The 26,116-nt window shown below is 47.3% G+C and overlaps 1 protein-coding gene and 1 long non-coding RNA gene across 3 annotated transcripts; one reads left to right on the top strand and one right to left on the bottom strand.

Moving 5' to 3' along the window:
* Window positions 1-591: 591 nt before the first annotated feature.
* LOC106006011 lies at window positions 592-3,438 on the bottom strand. The gene is made up of 3 exons (XR_001179811.2): window positions 3,107-3,438; window positions 2,174-2,371; window positions 592-794 (listed from the first exon to the last, which is right to left on the bottom strand). It is a non-coding gene; the product is annotated as an uncharacterized LOC106006011 (long non-coding RNA).
* Window positions 3,439-3,500: 62 nt separating this feature from the next.
* PLEK2 (pleckstrin 2) lies at window positions 3,501-23,400 on the top strand. Of its 2 annotated transcripts, none has more exons than XM_013057263.2 (9): window positions 3,501-3,640; window positions 13,706-13,870; window positions 17,511-17,692; window positions 18,761-18,852; window positions 19,131-19,318; window positions 19,550-19,651; window positions 21,077-21,160; window positions 22,102-22,120; window positions 22,861-23,400. In XM_013057263.2, exons 1-9 carry the CDS (start codon window positions 3,599-3,601, stop codon window positions 22,986-22,988), a joined length of 1,002 nt encoding a protein of 333 aa, XP_012912717.1. In that variant the 5' UTR covers window positions 3,501-3,598; the 3' UTR covers window positions 22,989-23,400. The 2 variants fall into 2 exon arrangements, with proteins under 2 accessions (XP_012912717.1, XP_004739034.1); XM_004738977.3 differs by having other exon boundaries at window positions 22,102-22,180.
* The last annotated feature ends 2,716 nt before the right edge of the window (window positions 23,401-26,116 follow it).

Genomic DNA, 26,116 nt, shown 5'->3' with positions numbered 1-26,116 from the left:
TAGCTGTTTTATGCAGCCAATCTTCCACTGGTCAAAGCAAGTCACATGGCCCATCCTGAGTCAAAGGGTCTGGGACATATGCTTCCATCACGGGCAAAAGACAGCGAATAATTGGGAACAAAAATGCAATGTACCTCAGTAGGCCCCCTGACTTAGGCCAGGGGGATTCCTTCTCAGGAAGAGAGAATATCCTTGGGCCAAAGGAAACAGTGCAAAGTAGGGAAAGAACAAGGCTTGGAGTCAGATGGGTCTAGATTTTAACCTGGACTGAGACATGTACTAGCTTTGTGATGTTGGCCAAGTTATTTAACTCCTCTGAATCTTCGTTTCCATCTACAGAGTGAGTATAATACCTAACTCACTGGGAATTGTTGAGGATTAGATGAGATGATATACACTACGTCTTTGGCACATAGTAAGAACACAGTAAATATAAACTCCACTATTCTACCCACTACCCAGCTTTGGCATTTTATCCATAACTACGGGGTACTTACTACCAATACTCCTACTGACCTCACAAGGTTGGGGTCACATGGAAACAAGGTAATTTCTTGTGTCCTACTGTGTGCCAGGCACCTTGCTAGACAATTTACTTTCATGATCTCATTTATTTTGCCCAATAACCCTGTGAGGTACGTACTTTATTACCCTGTTTTACAGATGAGGAAAATAAGGATCAGAGAGGATAAGTAACTTGCCAAATTTCCTGCAGTGGCCAAAATAAGACTCGAAGATTCCAGAGCTCACATTCAAAAGCAGTGTTTTTCAAGAGTGGTCCATCTGGTACTGCTCTATGACAAGAATGGAACAGAAATTGAGAGAGTTTGGAAACTTTTATGAGCAGAGCATTGCCACGACATTCAAGTGCATGATCAATGGTCTCATTGAATTATCATTTATCCAAAATAATAAGGGATGTGGTAGAATGTTTACCTATTGGGGTATTTATCATAGCATCATTTATATAGAGAAACAGGATATTCAGCTTAAATGGAAATGATGAAATACATTATGATACAGGTATAATGAAATGTTATCCAACCATTAAAATTGTGTTTTTGAAAAAAATAAAAAATAAAATTATGTTTTTGAATTACTTTTAATGATCTTCAAAGATACTTATTAGCTATGATAAATGACAAAAGACAAAGTTCAAGAATTTTTAAATAATAATATATGTGCATAAGTAAAAATACTTATCTGCCTGGATAATGGGATTTGGTTGGTCTTATCCTTTTTTGGTATTTTCTAAATTTTCTCTAATGAGCACAAAAATTATTTATGGTCAACAAAAAACCATAGAAAACATTGTTTAAAGCTTTTTTGGCTTTGAGACAGAACTCTTTCCAGCCTGTGTAGTTACTCCCCGATGGCAGTCCTGCTCTGGGGCAGGACACTGCTGAAGGAAGTGCCCCTGCATTTGCAGAGAGCTAGCCTTGAAGTGTTGCACTGTTAGCCTGTTTTCTGGTCTTGGTATTGCCACTAACTGGCTGTGAGACCTTGGACAAGTAATTTTATTTCTCTGGCCTTTGGGAGTCCTCATTTATAAAATGAAGTGTCTAGAGTGGATGATTTAAGGGTTAGATTCTGATTCTGTGATTCTAATACACTCATTAAGTCAATGCATTCATTGTAAGACTCCATGATTATCTTTCTCCACTGTGTGTTAAACAGTGGATTTTTATTTATAGGTAAACGAATGACTCTCTAGTGGTGGAATTTCACACTGGGCTATATGAATTATCTACAAACACTGACCATATAGCTCCCTACAACTCACACATTCTAGATATTATCTGACCTTCTGAGAGAGTCAGGGATCCTTCCACATCAGTCTAAGCCTTGAGAGAGAGGGGAGTGGTGTCTGCCTGGAAGAGCAAGATAAGCTCTTGTGTTCTGAGCTTCCTTCCCCTTCCTTCTCCCTTTCCTGAGTCTCAGCTATTCACCAGTGTCTGCTTCCTCTGTCTTCATCCTCTTCCCTATGGTTATATCGAGCTTATGTCAGTGTGGTTCCCTGGTGGGCTGGTGGCTTTGCCACTACCGCTGGGTGAGGAAGGAGTGTGACTCACGCCCTCCCTGAGTCTAGTGAGTCAGACTTGGGGTGGGCTGCACCAGGGGCTTCCCTAGGACAGGAAGCAGGTTATGTATGCAGGAGATGAACAGAACATACCTGGAGCCAAAGAGGATAAGAATTTCCCATTCTATCCTCTCGTGTCTTAGGTTTGAGCCCAGCAAGATTTCAGAGCTCATAGGAGACTTTCCTCTTCATCCCAACTCAAGAACTGAGAAGCAAGTGCATCATGATTAATATCCTAGCTTGTGTGACCTTGGGCAAGTTATAACTGCTTTTGAGTTTCAGTTTCCTTTGCTGGGGGGAAAAAAAAAAGGATAATAAACTCATTTAATGGAGCTGCTGTGCATTAAATAAAGCCTAACACCCACTACAGACCTGGCTTCAGAAGGTGAGTCCATGTTCATTCTGAAATGGTGCGGAAGCCCATTGCTTTTGGACTCATTGGGAGACGTGAAGGCAGTCAGTGAGAAGGCTGAAGTAGGGCTATTTCCAGGGCAGGAGCTCCCGTTGTGGTTTGGGAATTGGCCCCAGGCTAGTTCTGAAATGCAGCCTGGGGTACTTCCTCCTGGCTGAAACTTTTCTTTCCTTCTAGGCTCTGAGGCCTTTCCCCTTCCCGGTGAACAGTCCTAAGAGGGCTCTTCCCACACAGTGCAAACAGTGAACAGCCGAATGTGTCCTAAGGATTACTAGACAGAATCAGTATTACTATGTTTCCTCTTGTTTCAGACTCCAATCTCTTCTCATTTAAAATTTTGATATTTTGTTCATCCTGGATTTTTTTGCATTATTTTTGATTTTCAAAAATATTGAGTTAAAATATCTAGATTACTGAGTTCCTTGCATTCCCTTAAATTCTGTCCCTAATGACGTAATATCTCCAGCGGTAGCTTTTTTAGGGGGTCAGGAGGTGGGGTGGGAGGGTGTATTTTGGAAGCAATCTGTGCCTGCTTCTTTAAACCTGTGACCTTTTTTGCGGATGGGAATTTTGCTCTATCCCCACCAGAGGCCAGGACGAAGTTCCCACCTAACCTGGTTCCATCCAGTCTCCCACCGGCATTTCCACTCAGCTCAGGGGTGACTCCGAATTCCTGAAAATCCTCTGTTCCGTTTAATTCCGTAAATATTATTCAAGGGCCAGGCAGGCAGCTGGTTAAGGCTGGGGCCGGCGAATATGGGCGCAGACCCGACAGCGCGAGGCGCCAAGCGCGCTGGGGGCACCTGGATGGGGCACCCCGCCTGCCGGAGGCGACCCATCCAGGGCAGGGCGCTAAGAGCCGGCAGACTCTGTGCCCGGAGGCCTCACCGCGGACCCTAGCGCACCTTCGCGGAGGCAACCGCGTCGGAAACCCCGACCTGGAGTGACTTCCTGCCCGGGAGGCCCCGCGGCCTCCGGCTCTGGACGCCCGCCAGGCAGGCGCCGCCCGCGCGGGTTCCGAGGCTCCTCCTGGGCGCAGCGCGCGCGGGAGGCGCGGGGACAGCGCACCTGGAGCGCCCGCAGGCCCGGCTGGCGCGCGCGGCGACATGGAGGACGGGGTGCTCAAGGAAGGCTTCCTCGTCAAGAGGGTGAGCGCGCGGGAGCCTCCCCGGACGCTGGCCCGGCGGTGCGCGGGCGGCTGCTCCCGGAGCCGAGTCCCCTGCCCGCGCCCGACGGCGGGCTGGGCGGGCCGGTGGGGGCGGGGGCCGGGGGCCGTCCGGGGACCGGGGGTGGGGGGCTGGCGGGGGCCGGCTGAGAACGGGGTGGGAGGGCGGCTTCGGCTGGAACAGAGCGGCAGAGGCACAGGCAAGGAGAGAGGCCCGCTTGGCCAGCGGTGTGGGGTGGGGGGCGGCTCCTGGAGCGGACATCCTAGTTCAAACAACTTGGGGAGATGGGACGAAGACCGTATTTAAATCTGCCGTATTAACGCGACGACCTAAGTGCGCTCTGGGGCTCGCAGCGCCCATCTCGGCGTCGGCTCCCGTTCTCCGCACAGTGAGCCCTGGGCAAGGAGGCAGCCCAGGCTAAGCACTTAGGGTGTTCCTCAGTCCCCGAGGGGCCCACACGTGGAGCACCGCATTCCTCCCACTCCCCAGAGGAGAGACAAAGTTCAAGGAGGTGAATTAAGCAGTTTGCTAAGGATCTGGGAGCGCGTGGGTGATGGAGCAGGTGCAAACCCACTAAGGTTAGACTCCAGGCCTTGATCTGTCCCCCGCAGGTGGGTGGTATTGACATTGAATGACAGACCGCCGGCCCCAGGCCCCAGGGCTAGTAACAACCCGGGGCTAGACACAACCTCCATCCTCAGTCCTTGCCCATGGCCCACGTGGCCTTTCCCTCAGCTAACCAGAGTCCAGACAGACACAGAACACACAGATCAAGGTGGGAAATGAACCAAAGAGCAGTAGCAAGAGGAAGTGACATATTTTAAAGTTCTTTGAACATTGATATTGACACTAAGGGTTTATACTAACATAACAGCAGAGCATAAAATCCGGGGTTGAGCCTTTGGGCTCTTCTGCTGAGACTGTAGCTTTGGGAGGGAGATGGATGAAGGGGGTTGAAGGGGCTCCCCCTTGCATGGCCTCTCCCCACCACCAGAGTAGCCCCCAAGCCTCCAGTGGCTTTCAGGTCAGTAGGTAATGTAGTCATGTTGTGTTGCCCGGTATTTGATATAGGAAGGCGGTGTGTTGTTTGCTCGAAACTGTTAGCAGGCGCTGTAGCAGGAGGCTGATGTTGGATCAAGGGTCATGCTGGACATGGTGATTAGAGCAATAGGCTGGTCCTTAGAGAAACAGCCCGTGGGAGGGCTTCCACGCCTCCCACTGTCCTGCGGCTCATGATATGGGCAGGGAGGATGGGAATCATTAATTGTCCAGACAGCTCGGCCCTTGTTGCTGGGGTTCCTTCACAAGATTCCACCCCTCCCCCCCACCATGCAGACTCAGTGAAGGCGAGAGGGAAGGAAGGACATGAGTTCTCTTTGGTCTGGCCACCCAGTCCTGGCTGAGTGAGTCCAGCGTGCAGGGAAGTGAGGACAGTCAACAGGTCCAGCCCCAAAAGCCCACAGCAGAGCCCTGACTGGCATGGGGAAAGCTCATTCCAACCAAACCCAAAGATGGGAGTATGGAGGCTGGCCGGAGGCCAGGGGAAGCCACACCCTTTCCTGCCAGGTGAGGGACCTGGCCCCTGGCTTCTGCTCAGTTCCCTGTTCCCTCTACCCATCCATCTCAGCTTTCTCTCCCCCTTAACCCCTTTTCTCCTGGGTGGCAACAGCAGCTCTGTGTCTGCTGGAGAAGTTGCCAGGGTATGGCCGTGGGATTTGTAGATTTAGGAGGGTTTACAGTCCTGGGGGGAGGGCAGGGCCTGAGCTGGAAGCCCAGAGTACAGAATAGTCATCACCGGCGAGGGTGAAGCAGGAGACGGGCAGGGGCAAGATGGATTTGGCTCTTGCTCCAGCCCAGACACGAAAGAAGCAATGCTCCAGGCAAAATGCAGGGTACTCACTTGGCCTGGCTTTAAAGGGGGGTGAGGGGGAAGGAAGCGGGATCAGTACAGGCAAGATTGGTCTTCCTTTAAGAAGACGTTGAAGCCCTTCAGGTGTTGCTGCCTACTCACACCTCCCATGACCCTCTTAGAAAATGACACAGCAATGTTAACATACTTTGGCCTAAAAATCTCCTTTGTTAGACTCTATGCCAAGGAAATACCATTAAAGCTTTTGAACAAAGGGTTATTTTATAGTGAAGAAACTGGAAACTATCTACTGTCCCCACCAATAAATGACTAAGTATACTATGGTTATGCAGATGTTTAAAATACCTATATCATAACCCAAAGAGTAAAAATACACACGGTATTGGGAAAAAATAGGCATAGAAGAAAAAAATCTAGGAGTTTTGCAGGTTAGAAGTCTGAAATCAAGGTGCTGGCAGGGCCTTCCTTTCTCTGAACCTTTTAGGGGAGAGTCCTCCCTTGCCTTTTTGCTTTGGTATTTACAGGCTGTAAAAGAAAAACCCAGCTTTCCTCTTCTTCTGGAGGGAAAAACTTTGTACCTCCCTATTGTTTCTTTATCCTGTGAGTCTCCTTTACTTTTACCCAATGTGTGGAGGTTTCTCCCCACAGCAAGCAATTCTCTGTGACACCAGCTGCATGTCTTACCATTTATCTCAGTTCGGACACTTTCGACCTGGAGAAGGCATCACATCCCACAGGTCAAGGGATCAGTTTCCCTGACTTAGGGTCCCACCACCTCCACCCCATCATGCCCATAACTTCAGACACTAGTCACAAGCCTGGGTTATCACTTGTGCTTCTGACCAATGGACTAGTTGTTTGGATAATTGTTTGGTTGTTCCAATGACCCCCTTTTCCATTTCAGTTAATTTGGTACAGTGGCTCACAGAAGTCAGGGAAACACTTCCATTTGCCAGTTGACTAAAGGCTTTGATAAAGGACACAGATGAGCAGCCAGCTGGAAATCTGTGCAGGGCAAAGAAAGTGGGAAGAGGCGCGGAGCTTCTGTGTCCTCTCAGGGCACGTCAGTCTCAGTACCCGTGTATTCATCAACCTAGACGTTCTCTGAACCCCATACTTTAGAAGTTTATGGAGACATCATCACAGAGGTGTAATTGATCATTAACTCCATTTTCAGCCCTTCTCTTCTCTCAGGAGAATTAAGCTTCTAATTGTGGCTTGGTTTTTGTTTTGTTTTTTAAGATTTTATTTATTTTTTTGACAGATCACAAGGCAGAGAGGCAAGCAGAGAGAGAGAGAGGAGGAAGCAGACTCCTTGATGAGCAGAGAGCCCTATGCGGGGCTTGATCCCAGGACCCTGAGATCACGACCTGAGCCATAAGGCAGAGGCTTAACCCACTGAGCCACCCAGGTGCCCCTGTGGCTTGTTCTTTATCTGACCAGCCTTCATCCAGGAGCCCACCCTGAGTCACCTTATGAGAGCAAAAAATGCTCCCAGCACCTAGGAAATTGCAAGGGCTTCAGGAACTCTGTGCCAGGAATGGGGGGCAGATTATATATATATATATATATATATATATATATATATATGTAAAATATATATGAAATATATGTTAGCCCTCATCTTAAAACAGGCAGTCCATGGCTTTCCCTGGCTTGTGGAAGCACCACTCCAGTCTCTGCCTCCATCATCACATGGCCATCCTCTCCTGGTGAATCTCAGTGTCCAAATTCTCCTTTTCACATAAGGATACCAGTCAGTATTAGGGCCACCCTAAGCTGTTATGACTTAATCTTATCCTGATCACATCTGCAAAGACCGCATTTCCAAACAAGATCACATTCATGGGTACATTCAGGGGTTAAGAATTCAGTTAAACTTTCAGGGGCTCATCATTCAATCCATAACAAGTACCATCTTTAAGCCCAGCTGTGCAGTTGCTATTTCAGCTTAGGGACCCTTCTCCTTCCCTCTGAAGGGGTTCTGGGGACCCTAAACCACTTGTGGTCCAGTGGGCTGGGCCTGGGCTAGCTACTTGTGGATAAGGAGCCTGGAGAATGTGGAAACTGCCCAGGAAGAGGAAGGCCTGGCATATTTTTCAGCTAGACCACTGTGGTTTGGGCCTCTGACCCCTTTTACCTGGTGACTTTGAGCCAGTTCCTTATTTCCTCTGAGCACGGCATGTTTGTCTGTAGACTGGCGACAGTGACATTTTTCTTCCCATCTGGTGGATTGTTACCGCGGCCCCCACCTGAGCTGCCCTGCGACAGTCTGGCTGGCTTCATTCAGCTGATCTGCCACAGTGTGGTTGGGGAGCTCTTTTAAACACGAGAACACAAGCTTTTTGTTGTCCTTCTAGTTAAAAGTCTTCAAGGATTCCCCTTGGGCCACAGTATAAAGATCAAACTTTACCACATGGAACCTGAAGCCGACGGGACCCACGTCACTTCCCTTGTCCTTTGCCCACAGGCCTCTGAGCCAAAGCCAGACAGAGCTACTTGGAGTTTCCCACAAGTGGCAGTGGCTCGAGCTCTCCCTTCCCTGCCTTCCTCACCTGGCCAACTCCACGCAGCCTTCCAGACTCAGCCCTAGCATCGGCTTCTCAGGGGGCCTGCCTCAGCCCACTCAGCTTCCTTTGAGCTTCTGCCTTCATCCGAGGTGACTCTTGGGGTTTGCATCATGACCTGTTTTACTTACTTCCCCATTGTTCCATAATCATCACCCCGAAGCTTAACATCTTAAAACAATGAACACTTACTGTCTCACCTGGTTTCTGACGGGTGGGTATTCAGGAACATCTTAGCTACAAGATTCAAGTCTCTCATGAGGTTCCAGCCAAAATGTTGCCCACTGTGGCAGTCTCCTGAGGGCTTGGCTGACTGGAGGATCCAACGGCACAGTCACTCACATGGCTGCTGGCTGGTGGCCTGGGTTCCTCACCTCCCTGTAGGGGCTGGTCATGAAATGGCAGCTAGCTTTCCCTGGCATACATAGTCAGGGAGAGAGAGTCCCCAAGACTGAAGCTACACGGTCTTTTATATCCTAATGTCAGAACTGACAAATCATCCCTCTGCCGTATTCTCTTGGTCACACAGATCAACCCTTGTACAATGTGGGAAGGAACTACATAAGGGTGTGAATATCAGAAGGTGGGGATCCTGGGGGACCCCACCAATTGTCTGTCCTAGAACTTATCCCACTGGCTGGCATCATTGTCTGTCTCCTCCACTGTCTTAGGTCCAAATCTTGTCCATCTTTGTCTCCTTGCTGCCAGCACAGTGCTTGCTGGAGTAATTGTTACTCATTGATTGTTGAATGAAGTGATAAATGAATGAACAAGTTCCCTAGTTATCTCATTAGGACTATCGTCTATTTGAATTTCATTTTCCATTACAAAAATAATATATACTTATTATTTAAAAAAAAACTAGGAAATTACTCAGGGTTGTAAATTGAAAAATAAGTTTTCATTCTTGTTGCCTTGTACTGAGTCTAAGTCCTTAGAGAAGATAACCGGTTATTAACTTTCCTGAGGTATCTCTTCAGAAATTTTCGAAAATAACTACTAGAGTTACTTTTAGGTATCATATAAAAAAAATATAGGTAAAAGTGCTTTGCCTGTGTTGAAGACCGTGGGCGCTGTGATTCTTGGTAGGCTCAGACTGCTGGGTTTGACCTTGAGGGTTCCTCCAGTGACCTTTCCTGCCATCTGTTAGGATGTGAATCCCTCCTCAACAGCCACAGTGGGCATGATATTGTTACACAGTTAGATTATTTTGCATTATTTTATTAGAAGTGATGATCCAAAGTGTCTCAATACATAAAACCTCTTCCATATCCTAGATGATTTACTCAGCACACCTCCCCAGAAGTGGAATTATTGGGTCAAAGACTTTGAACGTTTTTTATGAGGGTCACCAGCTGCTTCAGGGTTCCTACCTACACAGTAAATCCTTTTTCATCAGCCTTACTCTGCGGACCTTTCTCCTTTGCTGTCAGGCTTCATAGTGGCTCATAAGCACATTCCACTCTCATGAGTTTGAACAGAAGGGTATCTCATGGAGTAATATTAATTATTAAGTAACTCAGGAGTGTTTGGGAAGGCCAGAGAACCTGGCTGGGATGCTACATAGCCAGGGCTGATGTAGTTGGACAAAAATGCCCAACAGCACCACCAGATATTTCTAGGGGAAACGTCACTGCTGACATGATTTGCCATTTGTCCCTGATAGCTCTGGGGACTGGGTGTCAGAAGACCTTGTTCTTCCAACACTGTTCTTGCCCCAAATTCCCATTTCCCCCTGTTTGGTTGTTGCCAGATATGCGTCAGGTCCGCATGCATGGGAGTGGAAGCTACTTGGTCACCCACCTGTTCCCTTCATGCCAGGAATTCTGGGCAATGTAGCATTTTGTCCAGGAAAGTACAGAATCTCTGTGTTGGTCTGTCCTGTTCAGTATCTGTTGGTGACACTTTTTTCTCTGGTATCTCCAGGCCCCACTTCTCCTCTCCTTGTGGGTTTAGCTTGTTAGAGCTGCTGGACAGGACAGCTTAAACAGATTTGTTTTCTCAGTGTTCTGGAGGCTGGGGTCGAGTCAGGCTGTCAGCAGGTTTGGCTTCTCCTGAGGCCTCTCCCCTCAGCTCACAGATGGGTGACTTCTTGCTGTAGGTTCGAGTGGTCTTTTTCCTATGTGCGTATGCCTCCCGGATGTCTTTCTGCGTGTCTAACTGTCTTTTTCTTATAAGGACCCCAGTCAGCTTGGGTTAGGGCCCACTTAATGACCGCATTTTAACCGAATCTCCTCTTTATTTTATTATTATTTTTTTTTTAAAGATTTTATTTATTTATTTGACAGAGAGAAATCACAAGTAGGCAGAGAGGCGGGCAGAGAGAGAGAGAGAGAGGAGGAAGCAGGCTCCCTGCTGAGCAGAGAGCCCGATGCGGGACTTGATCCCAGGACCCTGAGATCATGACCTGAGCCGAAGGCAGCGGCTTAACTGAGCCACCCAGGCGCCCCTAATCTCCTCTTTAAAGCCCCATCTCTACATGCAGTCAACACTGGGAGTTAGGGCTTTAATACACAGCATGTGTGTGTATGAGGGCGGACACAACTGAGCCCATAACTATGCCTGTGTTTTAAGGTTTAAGGTGATTTTGCCCTCTTCCCTTCTCCACTTCAACCTGCCCCCAATCCATGCACTAGGGTTGCACTATCCCCATACACAACCTTTTGAGCTAGCCATTTGCTGCTAGTGCTGCTCCGGGAGCCCCTCAGGAGGGAGTCATCGAGAAAAAGGACCCGAGTCTGGGCCACGTGGAGAGCAGTAGAGAACCCCAGCTTTGGCCAGAGCCAAATCTTTTTTGTTTCTTTAAACATGTCTGACCATGTCGAGAGCAGCTGCCAGCCGTCACGTTACATGTCAATCCTAAGTACGGGACGGAGTGGAGAGAGCAAAATGTGAAAGGCAACTTGTCTACGAGAGTCGTCTCTTGTGAACAGCCCGATTGCCCTGCAGTGTGATAGCACTTAGACCTGTTCATAAACATGTCAAATTAGCATGGCTCGAAGTTTTATTTTGCTGCCACAGTAACTTCTGTTTGGGCACTGCCCAGTGCTCACTCTGTCAACTCCTAGAGCTTTTCATTCCCTAACAAGCACTCAGCGCACACGGAGCAATCATAATACCACAGATATGCGAACTCAAGGAGCCTTTGAAATAAATGAATGCTAGGAAATGTAAGGAAAGGCATGAATTGGGGAAGGGTTCTCTGATTCCGATAAAGCACACCTCTCTTAGAATCCAGTCCTTATTAGGCTCTGCTCTGGGAAATAGTCCAGGAAAGTTGGTTTCATGAGTGTGTACTAAACCCATTCCTTTCTGATTCCTCAGTAGACATTCCCTGATCTGTTGGTCTATTTAAGAAATAAGCTCTTTAGGTGCTCACTCATTAAGCATCTGCCTTTGGCTCAGGTCACGATCCCAAGGTCCTGGGATTGAGCCCCATGTTGGGCTCCCTGCTCCGTGGGAGGCCTGCTTCTCCCTCTCACATTCCCCCTGCTTGAGTTCCCTGTCTCGCTGTGTCTCTCTCTGTCAAGTAAATAAATAAAATCATAAAAAAAAAAAAAGCCTCTTTAGGGGTGCCTGGGTGGCTCAGGTGCCTGGGTGGCTAAGCATCTGCCTTTGGCTCAGGCATGCTCTGATCTCAGAGTCCTGGGATGGAGTCCCACATCAGGCTCCCTGCTCAGTGGGGAGCCTGCTCCTCCCTTGCATGCGTTCTATCTGTCTCCAAAAAAAAAAAAAAAAAAAAAAAAAAAGTTTTCTAATCTAAAAGAAAAAAGAAATAAGCTCTTTGCCTTTACCTATCCTGACTATCCTATGCATTGGTTCTATGGCTCACCTGAGGAAACTGCCCGCCCTGCCCTGCCTCAAATATCCTGCCTTTTAGGCCTGTCAGACCAGGCTTAGCAAGATTCTTAGGGTCCTTAGCGCTGGTAGACTCTTTGTGGCTTCAACTCTACAAATTGCTTACATGCTTTGACTAGTAATATTCTTTCTACGAATATATCCTAAGGGGGGGAGATCTGAGATGCAGATCAGAATATATGTGCAAGGCTATTCATTGCAGGATTGTTCATAACACTGAGAAAACACAACAACCTCAGCTACACACAACAGGAGATTGATAAGTAAAGGTTGCATCTACCTAGTGGTTATTAAAAAACTTGTTTTAGGGGCGCCTGGGTGGCTCAGTGGTTAAGCCGCTGCCTTTGGCTCAGGTCATGATCTCAGGGTCCTGGGATCGAGTCCCGCATCGGGCTCTCTGCTCAGCAGGGAGCATGCTTCCTCCTCTCTCTCTCTCTCTGCCTGCCTCTCTGCCTACTTGTGATTTCTCTCTGTCAAATAAATAAATAAAATCTTTAAAAAAAAATTAAAAAAGAATAAAGAAATATATTGGTGTTGAGAAAATGCTCAGCTCGGCGAAGCTCAACAAAACAAAAGCTAGGTAACAAAACTGTATGTACCATGGTCTTGATTTTTTTAAAACCCAGAAAGTAAAAACTAATAGGAAAAAAGACTATAAGAAAATACAAAGTGTTAGCAATGGCTGTCTTCTAGTGGTAGGACTCACTCTTCTGTGTATTTTGCAGTTTCTTTCAAGGCTTATAATCACAAAAAAGGCCAACTGGGAACTGGAAGGTCAATGCCATGAGTTTTTGTTACATACTCAAAAAAGATGACAAGGAGATCCAGACAGATAATGCTTTTTTCATGAAAATGAAAATAAAAGATATGATTTTGAACTGGATCCTTTGGCTAATAAGGACATTTTTGGGACAATTGGTGAAACTTGGTTGGGGGTTATAGAACTGATGAAAATAACATATTGATGGAAATTCAGAGAAAAGCTGAAGAATAGTATTAAAGAACTTTTTTACAGAATCATTTACGGGTAAATTTTTAACATGATGCTCCATCACTTCCGAATATTTCATTGTGTATCTCCTACAAAACAGGGAAGGGGGAATATTTCCAACATACCCACAATGCAACCATCACTGTCAAGAAATTTCCATCAAATATTTGAGAGAGAGAGAGAGAGGGAAATAGAGGCAGAACATGAGTGGGGGCAAGAAGGCAGAGTGAGAGGGAGAAGCAGACTCTCTGCTGAGCAAGGAACCTGACTCAGGACTCGATCCCAGGACCCTGAGATCATGACCTGAGCCAAAGGCAGAGGCTCAACTGACTGAGCCACGCAGGTGCCTCTGAATCGAAATTATTTTAAAATTAAAAATATAAAATGAGGGGCGCCTCGGTGGCTCAGTGGGTTAAGCCGCTGCCTTCGGCTCAGGTCATGATCTCAGGGTCCTGGGATCGAGTCCCGCATCAAGCTCTCTGCTCAGCAGGGAGCCTGCTTCCTCCTCTCTCTCTCTGCCTGCCTCTCTGCCTACTTGTGATCTCTCTCTGTCAAATAAATAAATAAAATCTTTAAAAAAATATATATATATATAATGAGTTTTTTGGTTTTGTTTTGTTTTAAAAAGATAATGCTGTCTCCATTTTTGAACAGTTGATTCAATGGCACAGTCGGGCTCCCTGGGTCCTGTGACACTTCTCCCTGAACTCAGCGTTGTCCTCTCAGCCACCTCACCGCAGGGCTCTCCTGTTTGTCCTCAGGGTCACATTGTCCACAACTGGAAGGCGCGGTGGTTCATCCTCCGGCAGAACACGCTGCTGTACTACAAGCTTGAGGGGGGTCGGAAGGTGACCCCTCCCAAGGGTCGGATCCTTTTGGATGGCTGCACCATCACCTGCCCCTGCCTGGAGTATGAGAACCGACCTGTAAGTGAAGCCCCTGCTTCCTGGCTCCCCCTGCCTCGGACCCTCCCACCTGTGGCATCTTTGGTGAGGGTGGTATGGGCGAAGAGCTGAGTTATCATTGAAAAACCTAAATTCAGGGGCGCCTGGGTGGCTCAGTGGGTTAAGCCTCTGCCTTCGGCTCAGGTCATGATCCCAGGATCCTGGGATCGAGTCCCTCATCGGGCTCTCTGCTCAGCAGGGAGCCTGCTTCCCTCTCTCTCTCTGCCTGCCTCTCTGCCTACTTGTGATCTCTTTCTGTCAAATAAATAAATAAAATCTTAAATAAAAAAAAAAAGAAAAACCTAAATTCAGGTCCGCTACACTGCGTACCAGGTGTGCAACCTTGGGTAAGTAATTGAACCTCTCTGAGCCTTTGTCCCTCATCTATGAAATGGAGTAGAATAATGATGCCTCGCTGTCTCCCATGGTTGTGTTGGGGATCATGAGAGATAGTTGTGTTGAGGATCAAGAGAGAAAGTGCTGGTCTGTCCAAGCACTTTGTTGGCTAGGAGGCACTGCACACCTACTGCTGCCTTGGAATTTAATATGGTGGCTTTCATCCCCTGAGGGGCGTGCATGTTCCAAAAGTCAGGCATAGTTTTAACCTGACCATCAAAAAGGTATCTGAATCAATTTTTTTTGAGGGCTCATTATGTGCCAGGAAATTTGCTTAGAGGAATCAAGGAAGAAAATGGTAAGAGATTTTTTTTTCCCCTTGAGTTATTAATCTTATTATGAAAGCAAGTGGCTAATTGAAAAAACATTCAGAATTCCAAATGTTGGCACAGGCATGGTGAGCTGTAGAGAACACTGTATTCCCGAAGAGGAGGAAGATGTCGTTAGAGGCTGGCTGAGTCAGGTACTGCACTGGGAGGAGTAGAGATTTGGGAAAGATCTGAAAGAGGGGAGAGGCAGACATTCTGAGCAGGTGGAAAGCCTTGAGTAAAAGTGAGGGGAGAGATAGATTTGGAGATAGCAATGGCCCATGTGGCCACAAGGGAATGTTCACCCATGGAGCAATGGGAAATTGGCTGGGGCCAGATGGAGGACGTGGGGAGCCATCGAAGGTTCTGAGTGAGAGAATAGATGGGTAAAAATGCTCTTAAGAGGACTAAAATGCGGAACTACGCTCTGTTCCTAGTAAGTTACTAGATCCATAAAGAAGGGATCTTACTTTATCTTCTTCCTTTTTGGCTTTCCTATATTTTTAAGCGTTCTCTACATGGGGTTTGAACTCACAACCCCTGAGATCAAGAGTTACAGGGGCACCTGGTGGCTCAGTGGGTTAAGCCTCTGCCCTCGGCTCGGGTCGTGGTCTCCGGGTCCTGGGATCGAGCCCCACTTTGGGCTCTCTGCGGAGCAGGGAGCCTGCTTCCCTCCTCTCTCTGCCTGCCTCTCTGCCTGCTTGTGATCTCTCTCTCTCTGTCAAATAAATAAAATAAAATCGTAAAAAAAAAAGAAAAAAGAGTTACACGCTCCACCGACTGGGCAGGCCGGGCGCCCCACCATTTTCTTCTTTCTTACCATGTTTTACTTCTTTGACTCTTCTAGACCAATTGACAAGCCTTTCAAGTATAAGAAAATATTCATAACAGTGCATTCTGGGTGGTGGGTTTCTTGGTAGTTGTTATGTTAACCGCTGTACTCTTTTGTAGTATTGAATCTTTCTTAAGAAAACAAAGGGAACTATTAAATAATAAGGCAAAGCCACGAGAAAACATGGTGAAGGAAATGTCTTCAGGACATGGTTGACTGGATGTTGAGGGTGAAGGAGAGGGAGGTGTGTGGAGTGTCATTCCACCCTAGGAAGCTACAAAAATGAAACATCCTTCTACAGTTTCCCTCTGCTAGCCTGCAGGGGCTGCTGCTGGAAAGGGAAAACTGGGCTGCCAGAGAAGACCCAGCCTGGGCGGACTGGGGCTGCACCTTCCTCCCTGTGGTGTCAGAAGACCAAACATGATGTCTGGACACATAGCAGGAGATCAGCAAATGTTTGCTGAATTAATGTTTAAGAACAAAGACAAATTTACAGATAAGTGAGATGATTTTAAGAGGGAAAAAAACTTTTCTAAGTCAATTTAAGACTCTAGTTCTCCATAAATTACTCTCCAGAACTTGTAGTTTAACTTGTTGACCCGATGCCCCTTAATAATCTTTAAGGATCGGTAGAGAAAGTGCAGGTTGAATGGACTGGACATAGAAAAAACTTTCAAAAGAGATATGAGTTAAATTTGCTAACTGCAGTTGTGAGCTTCATGTTGATTTCCAGACGGTCAGCTGCCTGGTTCATGGGTCTTTGAGCTGGAAGAGGTCAGGAGGAGCCTGCAGGTTCATTAAGAACAAGTTATAAAGTGTATGCATGTATATGTCTGTATGTATGTGTATATATATTAAATTAGGGAAGCTATGAAAGAGTATGCCTGGATTTCACATGGAATTTTATAGTCTCTCCTGAAATTCTTCCATTAAAATGTTGACTGCCAGCTGAGATCGTGGAGGTCCGGGGAGCTGGTTGAATCTGTTCTCTCACGATGCCGGTGAGTGAGTCGGTGTTAACTTGGAGGAACAGATTCATGGTGTTCTAGGGGACTGTGAGCCAACCTTGTTTTACCACCGTTTTTGCTGTTAGTTGACAGGAGGGATGTTAAGTTTGCAAAGCGAAGCAAGTTGGGAACCAATGCACTGGAAACCAGAATGGGAATGAAAGAATGCATCTGTTTTCCAACAGAAGCTGGAGGCCCAGTCTACTTAGATGACATTTAATAGGGTCAGCATCCATTTTTTGACCACATCCAGTGGTCAGAAAAACTCCTCTGCACATTTAAGGAATGGAGAAGGTGCAGCCCACCTCAGAAGGACTCTGGGCTGACCGCACTGAGTGTGAGTCTACGGTGCCGTCAGTGCGACCTTGGGCCGTCAGCCCCGTGCCGCCCTGCACCCCTCAGAACTTTCCTGCAGCAGCTGGTTCTGTTCTGTGGGTCTGTTGACCCGCAGCAGCTGGTTCTGTTTCATGGAAACTGTTGACCACCTGCAGAACATGTAGCAGAGTATGAGCTGGTTAAGAGTTTCAACATACCGTATGAGAAGTATGTGAAAGACTGGGGATGCTTAGACTAGAGAAAAGCGCATGGAAGGGAGCATGAGGAACGGTGCCTCCGAGGTAGGTGTTCATATCCCCATACGGCAGGTGAAGAAAGCAGGGCCCAGTGGGGATCCTCAATGGCCCAAGTGTCCACAGCTAAGGGCAGAGCTGGGATTTGCTATCAGATCGATCTGACGTGAAAGCCAGTGCATTTCCCATTTTGGCCCAGGGGCTGTGGTGGGACATAAGGTTAGTCTGTGTGGTTCTCGAAGGCAGTGTCAGAAGCAGGGAGGCAAAGTGCCCGGAAGTTGTCTCTATGCCAAATAGTCTGTACAGGGGGGAGAGCTTGCCTTAGGAGGCCATGGGCTCCCTGTGGCTTGAGGTGTGTAGGAGGATCTTTGAGGACCACTCCTGGGACATGCCTGGGAGACTGAGCATTCGGCAGCAGCCGGACCTACATGTCGCAGGTTGGCCATGGCCCTGTTATCTTTGCCCACCAGGCTTCTGAGCGCTCATCTGACTGGCCATCTCTTCCCGCAGCTCCTCATTAAGCTGAAGACGCGAACGTCCACCGAGTACTTCCTGGAGGCCTGTTCCCGAGAAGAGAGGGATGCCTGGGCCTTTGAGATAACGGGGGCTATTCACGCGGGGCAGCCGGGGAAGGTCCAGCAGCTGCACATACTCAAAAACTCCTTCAAGCTGCCGCCTCACATCAGTCTGCAGTGAGTGCCCAGCCCCATGGCCCGCGCCCTGCCTGGCTTTGCTGCAGTTTCTAACGTCTGTGTGACACAGGGAATGGGCCCCCAACTGCTGCACAGGCCTGTCCGATACCAGCTGGTGCTTTGGGGCCTTAGGCCCTAGCTACCTGCCCTGCCCCTCTGACCTCTTGGGGTCCCTGCTGCTTCTGCCCACCTCAGTGTCTTGAGTCCCTCCCTTCAGTTTCAGCCAGGGTGTCCAGGGCCACGTCACAGCCCCCTAGGGACCACCACTCGCCATATCACCGGGCTTGTTTGCAGCTGAGCAGCAAGAGGGACATGTTCAGGTAGCAGGCGCATTCTTGCTCTCTGAGGTTCCTCATCCAGCTCCTCATTCAGGCAACAGTTATAGAGCGCCAGCTGCATGCCCTATATTGCCCTCGGTGCTCGGGAGATACAAACAGGGATACATCAGATCTCCTTTCAGGGCTTTCCAACTTAAGGCAGGAATTGTCTCACAGAACAGAAAGCAGGTTGTTGCTGGAGGCAGCGCTCTAAAAAGTAGGGATATATGAAAGGAGTTCCATCACAGAGACAGTTACCCCCACAGGCAGCACCCCCTAACCTCCCAGATAGCGGAATGGTTACACCCATCAAAGACACAGGACAAGTCCCTTTCTGGACTCTCAGAGAGCTCCATGCCCGGTGCTGAAGTCTTGATTGTGCAGCAAGGGCGCTGCTAGACCATGGAGAGTGCGGTGGTGGGGGGAGCATCGCAGGCGCGAGCAGGTTCGAGTGCTGTGTGGCTTTGAGAAGTAGCTGGAGGAGGTCCCACTTTATGCAGTCATAGAGAATCATTGTTGTACACTTTACTACAAAAGTGTACCTGTCTCATATAGAAACATTAGAACATGTAGACAAGCAGAACAAAAGAAACGTCTGAAAATCCTACCTCTCTAGTTCTGACGCATCACGTGATCCCCCCTTGCTCTGTGATATGTAGCACACTGGTTGCCCCTTGTTTTGCTCCCACGGCCCCTCCCCCATGGTGTTGGTGTGATGAGGGGTCCCTCTCCTTGCCTTCCTTCTGGTTAGTCGCATCGTGGACAAGATGCACGACAGCAGCAGTGGAATCCGACCAAGCCCCAACATGGAGCAGGGAAGCACCTACAAAAAGACCTTCATAGGTGAGCCTCCCCTTTTGGGGGCTGGCGCGGGTGTTGGAAACCGGGAGCCTCGCGACCTGGGATTCAGCCGTGCTAGCTCTCCTGTGTTGAGGCCAGAGCTGCCGGCGGCCAGCAGGCTGGTCTGAGATGGCTACATGTGGTTGTGGCCTTGGGTCTGCTCTTGGGTAGAGCCCAAGGCTGCCCAGGAGGTTAAAGTCAGTGAGGTCCCAGCCAAGCATCCCCAGGGAAGCCAGCCTGTAGCCTGTCATCTAACTGGTGCTGCCCTTGCCCCAATGCAGGTTCCTCCCTGGTGGACTGGCTCATCTCCAACAGCTTTTCTGCCAACCGTCTGGAAGCCGTGACCCTGGCCTCCATGCTCATGGAAGAGAACTTCCTGAGGCCGGTAGGTGTCCGAAGCATGGGAGCCATTCGCTCTGGAGACCTGGCCGAGCAGTTCCTGGATGACTCCACAGCCCTGTACACTTTCGTAAGTTAGGGAGGGAGTTCCTCTTGCCACTGGGGCAGAGGAAGGAGGAGGTAACAGAATGAGCACCGGGGGTCCACAGTCATGGGCGAGAGCCCTAGGGTTTGGGGACCTCTTCCTCTCCGGGTGGAGTGAGGTTTCTGATCGAGGATTTTCCTTTCCCCTGTGGTAGCCCCCAGAGCCTGGAACTGGGACGTTTTTGGTCACGGGGTCCTTGTTCTTTCTTCCCGCTAGGCTGAGAGCTACAAGAAGAAGATAAGCTCCAAGGAAGAAATTAGTCTCAGCACTGTGGAGTTAAGTGGTACAGTGGTAAAACAAGGCTATCTGGCTAAGCAGGTATGCCTGCCTTGGAGAGGGAGGAGATGGGCAGGTGCCCCCCCAGGGTGGGAAGGGCTGAGTGTGCGGAGGACAGCTGCTCATTACCAGCAGAATCTGCTAAAGCGGGAGCCAAAGGCAGCTGCAGGCCGCAAGTCGAGAGGCACAAGAACATGCCCGTTCTCTCTGTCTCTCTCACAAGCACGCACACACAGAGTCCCAAGGTTCAGGCGAAGCAGGCCCAGGAGTCATGATCACAGTCCCGAGAACCAGCGTCTGCCTCTGTACCCACTGCGAGCACTCGGCCGCGAGGGCGTTGCTTGCCGGGCTGGGGTCTGCATCTGCCGGCCTTGAGCTTCCTGACGCTTCCTGGGGTGTCTGCCTCTTTCTCTGTGAGGCTGCACACCTCCCTCATGCACTTTTCCAACAAAAAATAAGTCTTGTCCACCTACTTCAGTAGGTCAAAGATGACATTCTGTCGTGTCACGTCAGTGTTTAAAAACTGACCATGGCCACTACTGCCCACCATGTCTGGGGGAGCGTCCCTGTGATGGCACACCTGCGTGCTGGATGCACAGGCCAGCCTTGAAGAGAATCACACGTGCCACCACGTGTGAACAGACCTTCTGCACGCTGCTCCTGTTGGTGCACAGCCCACACGCTGTGTGAAACGGCGAGTCTGTCCAATGGACACATGCTGCTCAGTGCCATTCCTGTGTTACTTGGGACACACATTGTCCTTGTCTCCTGCTTCTTGCACATCAGGATCCCCACCTGCTCTTAGATTACTTGCCACGCATGGGACAGCTTCTACCCCGAGGGCCGTGCTGCCCAGGCCCCATGGGAGTCTAGTGAGGGTAGGGAGCCAGTGCCTGGCCGGCCAGGGGGAGGGGGTAGGAGGGACTCTGGGGGCTCCAGGCTTGGGGGCTGAGGACGCATGATCTTGGGGGTGACGCCAAAGAGAGCCCTACACATCAGTATCTTGTACATTAAGATTTTTAACATACGATTGATCACTTCTTCCTTTTTCCGATGGAGAATGCTAAAGTGGATTAGTGTCCATGTGAGCACATATCTCCATGAAGCTGTAGGTTTGCTTCTGACACTTAAAAGCTGGTGCCCTCGGGTTCCAGTTTGCCTGGGAGCTCTTAGTCCAGTGGATACCTGCTGCCTCCCTGTCTTCTTTACGCCCTGACTGGGGTCTGGATAGTGCTCCCCTGTCCCTTCAGTGTTGACCCTTTCTGGTTCTGTCCACTAACTGTGACAGTGTTCTTGCTCAAGTGTCTTGGGGCAGGGAGGTCCAGGTCACTGCAATCCTCAGGTCTCCAGCAGACTCCGTCCGGAAAGCAGTCCCTTGTGGCAAGTTGGCTTGGCAGTAAATGCAAGGAAGTGGGAGGAAGGGTCAGGGCTGTCCCTGATGAGCCTTGAACCCTTTCTTTGCGTTAGGGGCACAAGAGGAAAAACTGGAAGGTGCGGCGCTTTGTCCTGAGGAAGGATCCGGCTTTCCTGCATTACTATGACCCTTCCAAAGTGAGTGCTGCACGTTCACTTAACTACTGTGTGTGAGGCTTCAGCCGCTTCTCTCCCGAGCCCAGCGGGAGCCAGCCCACTGACTGTGCCAGTGTCCCTCCTGCACTTCTGCTGTGCGTGCCATTCCTTCCATGATCCAAGCTGTACTCAGCGGTCTGATCATTTCTTTCAGCACGCTGTTGCCTGCGCAGAGGGTTATCATTATTTTCAGAGGAAAGCATCTTTTAGTTTCTCTAAAGCTTTTTGTGGGGCTGGGGAAGGTGGGGTGGCCTGTAAAGGAGACTCCTAACTGGTGCTCCCCAGTCTCTTTGCCCCTTTCTGTGAGGAGATCCCATGAATTCTGCCCCTCAAACTTTTGTTCCCACCAATGTAGTGGAAGGTTTCTTTTATTAACATACTGTTTAAACCATACTTTACTAATTTTCTTGTTTTCTTTTTTCTAACCAATCAAAGAATTGCTACTCTTGAGTTTCAGATAATAAGTATTGTTGTATGATGAGTTGATCTAATTCCAGTTAAAAGTAAAGATAAATGGCCTTTGAGCTGGCATGTCCAGCCTTGTCTTGATAAATGTGTGATTTTCATTCAGTTTTTTGAAATACTGAAGAGTGGGCAGTTCCTCCCTCACCAAGCTTGTCAGGAATCCCCGCCCTAAGGGGAGCGCCTGAAAGAGTGAGAAGGAGCCCTCTGGGACCCGGCCAGACGTCAGGGAGGGCTGAGGGCTGGGGTGGAGCGTGGCCCTGCCACTGCTGGCAGTGATGCCAGACTTCCTTATGGTGCATGTAGGTGGCCACGTGATGTCCGTATTCGGTCTCCTCGGTTACAGTTGACTCTCACTTTGTTTGCTGGCGTGAGGGTGGTTTCAGGCAAGATGGCAACTGCCTTCTTTCTCCCTTTTGTGCATTCGCACTATGCCTCATCAGGAATTCTTTCTGCTGCAGGAGGAGAACCGGCCAGTAGGTGGGTTTTCTCTTCGTGGTTCACTCGTGTCTGCTCTGGAGGATAATGGCGTTCCCACGGGTAAGGCACAAGTCCGTGCAGGCCTGCAGGCCCTGGGGTGCTCCTGGCCCCGCCTAGTGGCGCTCTCCTGATGGACTGAGCGACGGGGGCTGAGTAGGTCTCAGTGAGACGATGAATAGTGTGAGTTTTAGAGCCAATTTCAGAATGAGGGAAAAGGGCATGTGGGGTCTTCTCAGTGTCTCAGCAACACAACGCAACATAAATAATCCTTCTCTGGTATCCTTTCCCCTCAGTTTCTGTGCTTACTGGCAGATAAGCTTCCACCTAAGAATAGTAGCCTACCCAGTGTTTAAGGGTCAGCACTATAGTATCTGTTAGCACATTAACTTCACAATAGCCTGCTAAGAAAGATGGTATTATTCCCATTTTATGGATGTGGAAACTGAGGTTCAAAGAAGCTAAACAAGTTTAATTCCCAAATCTGTGCCTACTTTAAACATAAAAATCCTGGATTCTCGGATGTGAATGGAACTGCTGTAGGCAGCGGGTGAAGAGGATGCAGGGGAGGGATGGGGAGTAGAAAGGAGGGAAAAAGGAAAGCGGGCATCTGGTGGGGTTCCCGAACTACGTACATTGGTATTTAGTAAATACTTCGTCATGTGTATTTTTGTTTGTGGCTTAGTTGACTTCTAGCTGAAAGCAGACACGGATACTCACTCACTCATTTTTCTTCTGCCTAGGGGTTAAAGGGAATGTCCAGGGGAATCTCTTCAAAGTGATTACCAAGGATGACACGCATTATTATATCCAGGCCAGCAGTAAGGCTGAGCGAGCTGAGTGGATTGAAGCTATCAAAAAGCTAACGTGACGATGTGTTCCCGAAGGAACAGGACAGGATTCCTCTCTCCTATCAGATGGTACAGGCAAGATTTCTTGGAGAAGGGGAGAGTGTTAAGACTTTCAGCTTCTTTGTATATTTTGTCCGGCCTTGCAGTGAGACTGGAGTTCCTTCGATCACAATTGGCAGTGGTGCTGTTTCCTTCCCCACCTTCCTGTTAATAGCCTGGAAATGCTAGAACCGTTAGCCGGCAGCATCTTAACTTTCACCCATCCTCACAACTAGCCATTCCTCCTGCACCAAACCAGCTTTCCCGGTTGTAACACTAACTAGCCATATTGTAATACTAAATTAAACACTAGTCTCATGTTGGCTGTCTCTGAAATGCTGTCCAAAACTAACTCCTTCTCTGGAATTAATAAAAACTGGCAAGTTTCTAGAATTCCTGTATAAAGTTTTATAGTTTTCAAAGGTTTTTCAGGCTTGATGCTATACCATTTATTATGCAAGATTATGAAAACATGTCAAGTGATCTTTGTCTCTAAGACTTGCTTCATCTTAAAATCAGAATTTTGAACATTGTTTTGAAGAAAAAGTCTGCCTAAGCATATACACTGCAGAAATCATGGACTCAGTTGGAGAGATTAGTCACACATACAACAAATGGTAAAATTATAGCATTTCTATGAAAAATGGCAATTCAGGAAGAGATGCAGAGCAGGAGCTGCTTAAGGACAGAGAAAGACGTAAACGGGAAAAGAATTAAGGAACGAAATTTTGGTTTACATTAACTGAGACATATAGGTACCAAGAAGCTTCACCAGTTGGGAGGTTAATCTGAAGTAGTGAAAAGTCTGTATCATACAATATCTTTAAAAACATTTTTATTACTTTAAAGTTTATACAGTAATCTGGCACAAGCTACTGCCAGCATTCTTGCCAAGTACAAGTGCTTAGACTTTCTTTAATGAAGAGATATGTAACTTATATTTAAGGGGAGTAGATATTTCCAAAGTGCTTAAGGAAAAAAATTTTCCTTTTAGATAGTGTGAACTGTCTCCTCTTAATCTTGTCTAGAATACCTGACCCGAATGGTCAGGAATTCCAAGCTAATGAGGCTTTATTTTATTCCTTACATTGTAAGAGACTACCTTTTAAAGCACCATTTTCCATTTGGCATTTCATCAAGGTCTAATATCCCTGGAATTAGTTTTTTTTTTTTTTTTTATTGCTCTCCGAATATCAACAGGTGTTTCTCTAAATTAAACTGCATTTGATTTGATGGCTCGACTCCAAATTGGCACAACTGCACCCTGTTCTGTATAGGGGTATCAGAATCTTCATGTGTTGAAAAAGTAGATGGCCATTACCTTGAGGCAACTCTTGCCGAAGTACTAGTACTTGAATTTTTAAAAATCCCTGAACCATTTTAAAGGTTCTTCACACAAAAGTAGCTGTGTCAAGAGTGTTTGAAAGGATGGCAGTTGAGTAGTAACTGTAATGCCTACCTAGCATGTCTCTGTAGGTTCTCACTAAATGAGCCTTATCCAGGTACATACTGGTTGTCTTGTTTTGCTACAAAACACAGCAAAAGAAAATGTTCGTATGCTCCCATTTTTTTTTCAGCTATTTTTGACTTTCCATTACAATTAAGTGTGACCCGAACTATTGTGGATTTTCAGGTGTATGAGTTGATAGCCACTTTAACTCATAGGCAGAATGGGGAGATGAACTTGTCAATTTTTAATGAAAAGTCTTTGGTAATCCAAGATTTAGATAAACTGGTCAATTGTCTTTAATCTGTTCCTCAGGTTATTTGGAGCTGGGTGTGTAGCTTGTCCTCATATTTGAAAGTGGTATTGTCAGGTCAGCAGGTATGTGTGCTTTAAGTTTGATTAGTTCTCTCCTTCATTGGTGTCAGTGAGGTATTAATCTTTTCTCTGGGAAGGGTCATAAATTTTGCAAAACTGTTGTGGAAGTGAGCAAAAGGCTTGGATGGGATAAAAATCACTCACTGTGGAGGTCACCAGTATTTCTCAAGGGTTATGCCTTAAAGTGTAAAAAATTCAGTAAACAACATGGAAATTTAATTCCTTGCCTACAACAAACATTTAAGGAGCACCTGTTGTTATTTTGAGGCCATTTTTGATGCCACAAGCTTTACAGACTTGTTTTAACTTCAAAAAGACCGAAGTGAAAATCATGTGCCAATTTTGAGTATTCCTAGATCCTCCTCTAAATATTCCCAGGATGGCATGTACTAGCAATTATGGCTACCTTGTGGCAACAGCCATATGAAGTTTTACTTTTGGATTTAAAAAGCTAAGTAGAGGCTGCTAAATTAAACAGGGACAAGCCAAAAATGGCATAACTGTCTCACCAACACACTTCTATTTTCCAGTCCCTTTAATATTCAATTAAGTCTAGTACTCAATCAATTAAGGTGGGTTAGGTTTAATCTTTTAAGTATTTAAATAGCTATTCTTAGGAATAATCAATAAAATAAATCTAGTACCTCAAGTTTCCTAAGAGATTAAATCTATAAAACATACCCAAAGTAACTCAAGACTTTCTACACCCTGGCTAATGTAGCTGTAACTTCAAACCGTGTGTTATTTATGAAAATTATTTACCTTATTTATTTACCTTTAGATTAATTTAATTAATTTAAACAATTAGCTCTTAAACATAAAAATGATGGAAATGTAGAAAAATCACTGTAATTGTGTTTAATCAGATTCCTATTCATTATAAAGAGCTGAAGCTCTAGGTGGCACTAGTGAATATGATAATGGAAAAGAAATCAAAAGTTGGGCAATGATACTCAAAATGACTAAAGAAGCAGCATCTTTAAAAATAAAACAGAACAAAAAATTTTACCACCCTGAATTACAAACTCAGGGCAAGCAGCTTAGTAGACCAACAAGGACCAGTGTGATAAAATTCTCCCTCATACCATATATTGTCCCCAGTCTCAAGTTGGTAAAAGGCACACATCCTATGTAATTTTAAAATTCGCATTTTAAGGCTTTTTTCCCCTAAGAGTCAACTTTAACTGTGGTTAACATTATTTTCTCTACACCCTCCTTTTGAAAGGATCTGCTGTATAGATCCTTTGGTCACCTGCCCTTGTATTTCTCATCTAGACTAAAATGAAA

The sequence above is a fragment of the Mustela putorius genome, unplaced genomic scaffold, assembly GCF_011764305.1.
Source record: "Mustela putorius furo isolate JIRA1106 unplaced genomic scaffold, ASM1176430v1.1 tig00000129_pilon_pilon_pilon, whole genome shotgun sequence".
In the NCBI taxonomy this organism is placed as follows: domain Eukaryota; kingdom Metazoa; phylum Chordata; class Mammalia; order Carnivora; family Mustelidae; genus Mustela; species Mustela putorius.
The sequence above is the reverse complement of the archived record's forward strand: the minus strand, read 5'-3'. Positions and strand labels throughout refer to the sequence as shown.

What these genes read in the sequence shown, in the direction of transcription:
- PLEK2 (XM_004738977.3), top strand. Translation starts at nt 3,599, where the DNA reads ATGGAGGACGGGGTGCTCAAGGAAGGCTTCCTCGTCAAGAGG. An exon ending in CCGCCTCACATCAGTCTGCA is followed by an intron (nt 17,693 to 18,760) that starts GTGAGTGCCCAG and finishes CCTTCTGGTTAG; the next exon opens with TCGCATCGTGGACAAGATGC. An exon ending in AAGGCTATCTGGCTAAGCAG is followed by an intron (nt 19,652 to 21,076) that starts GTATGCCTGCCT and finishes TCTTTGCGTTAG; the next exon opens with GGGCACAAGAGGAAAAACTG.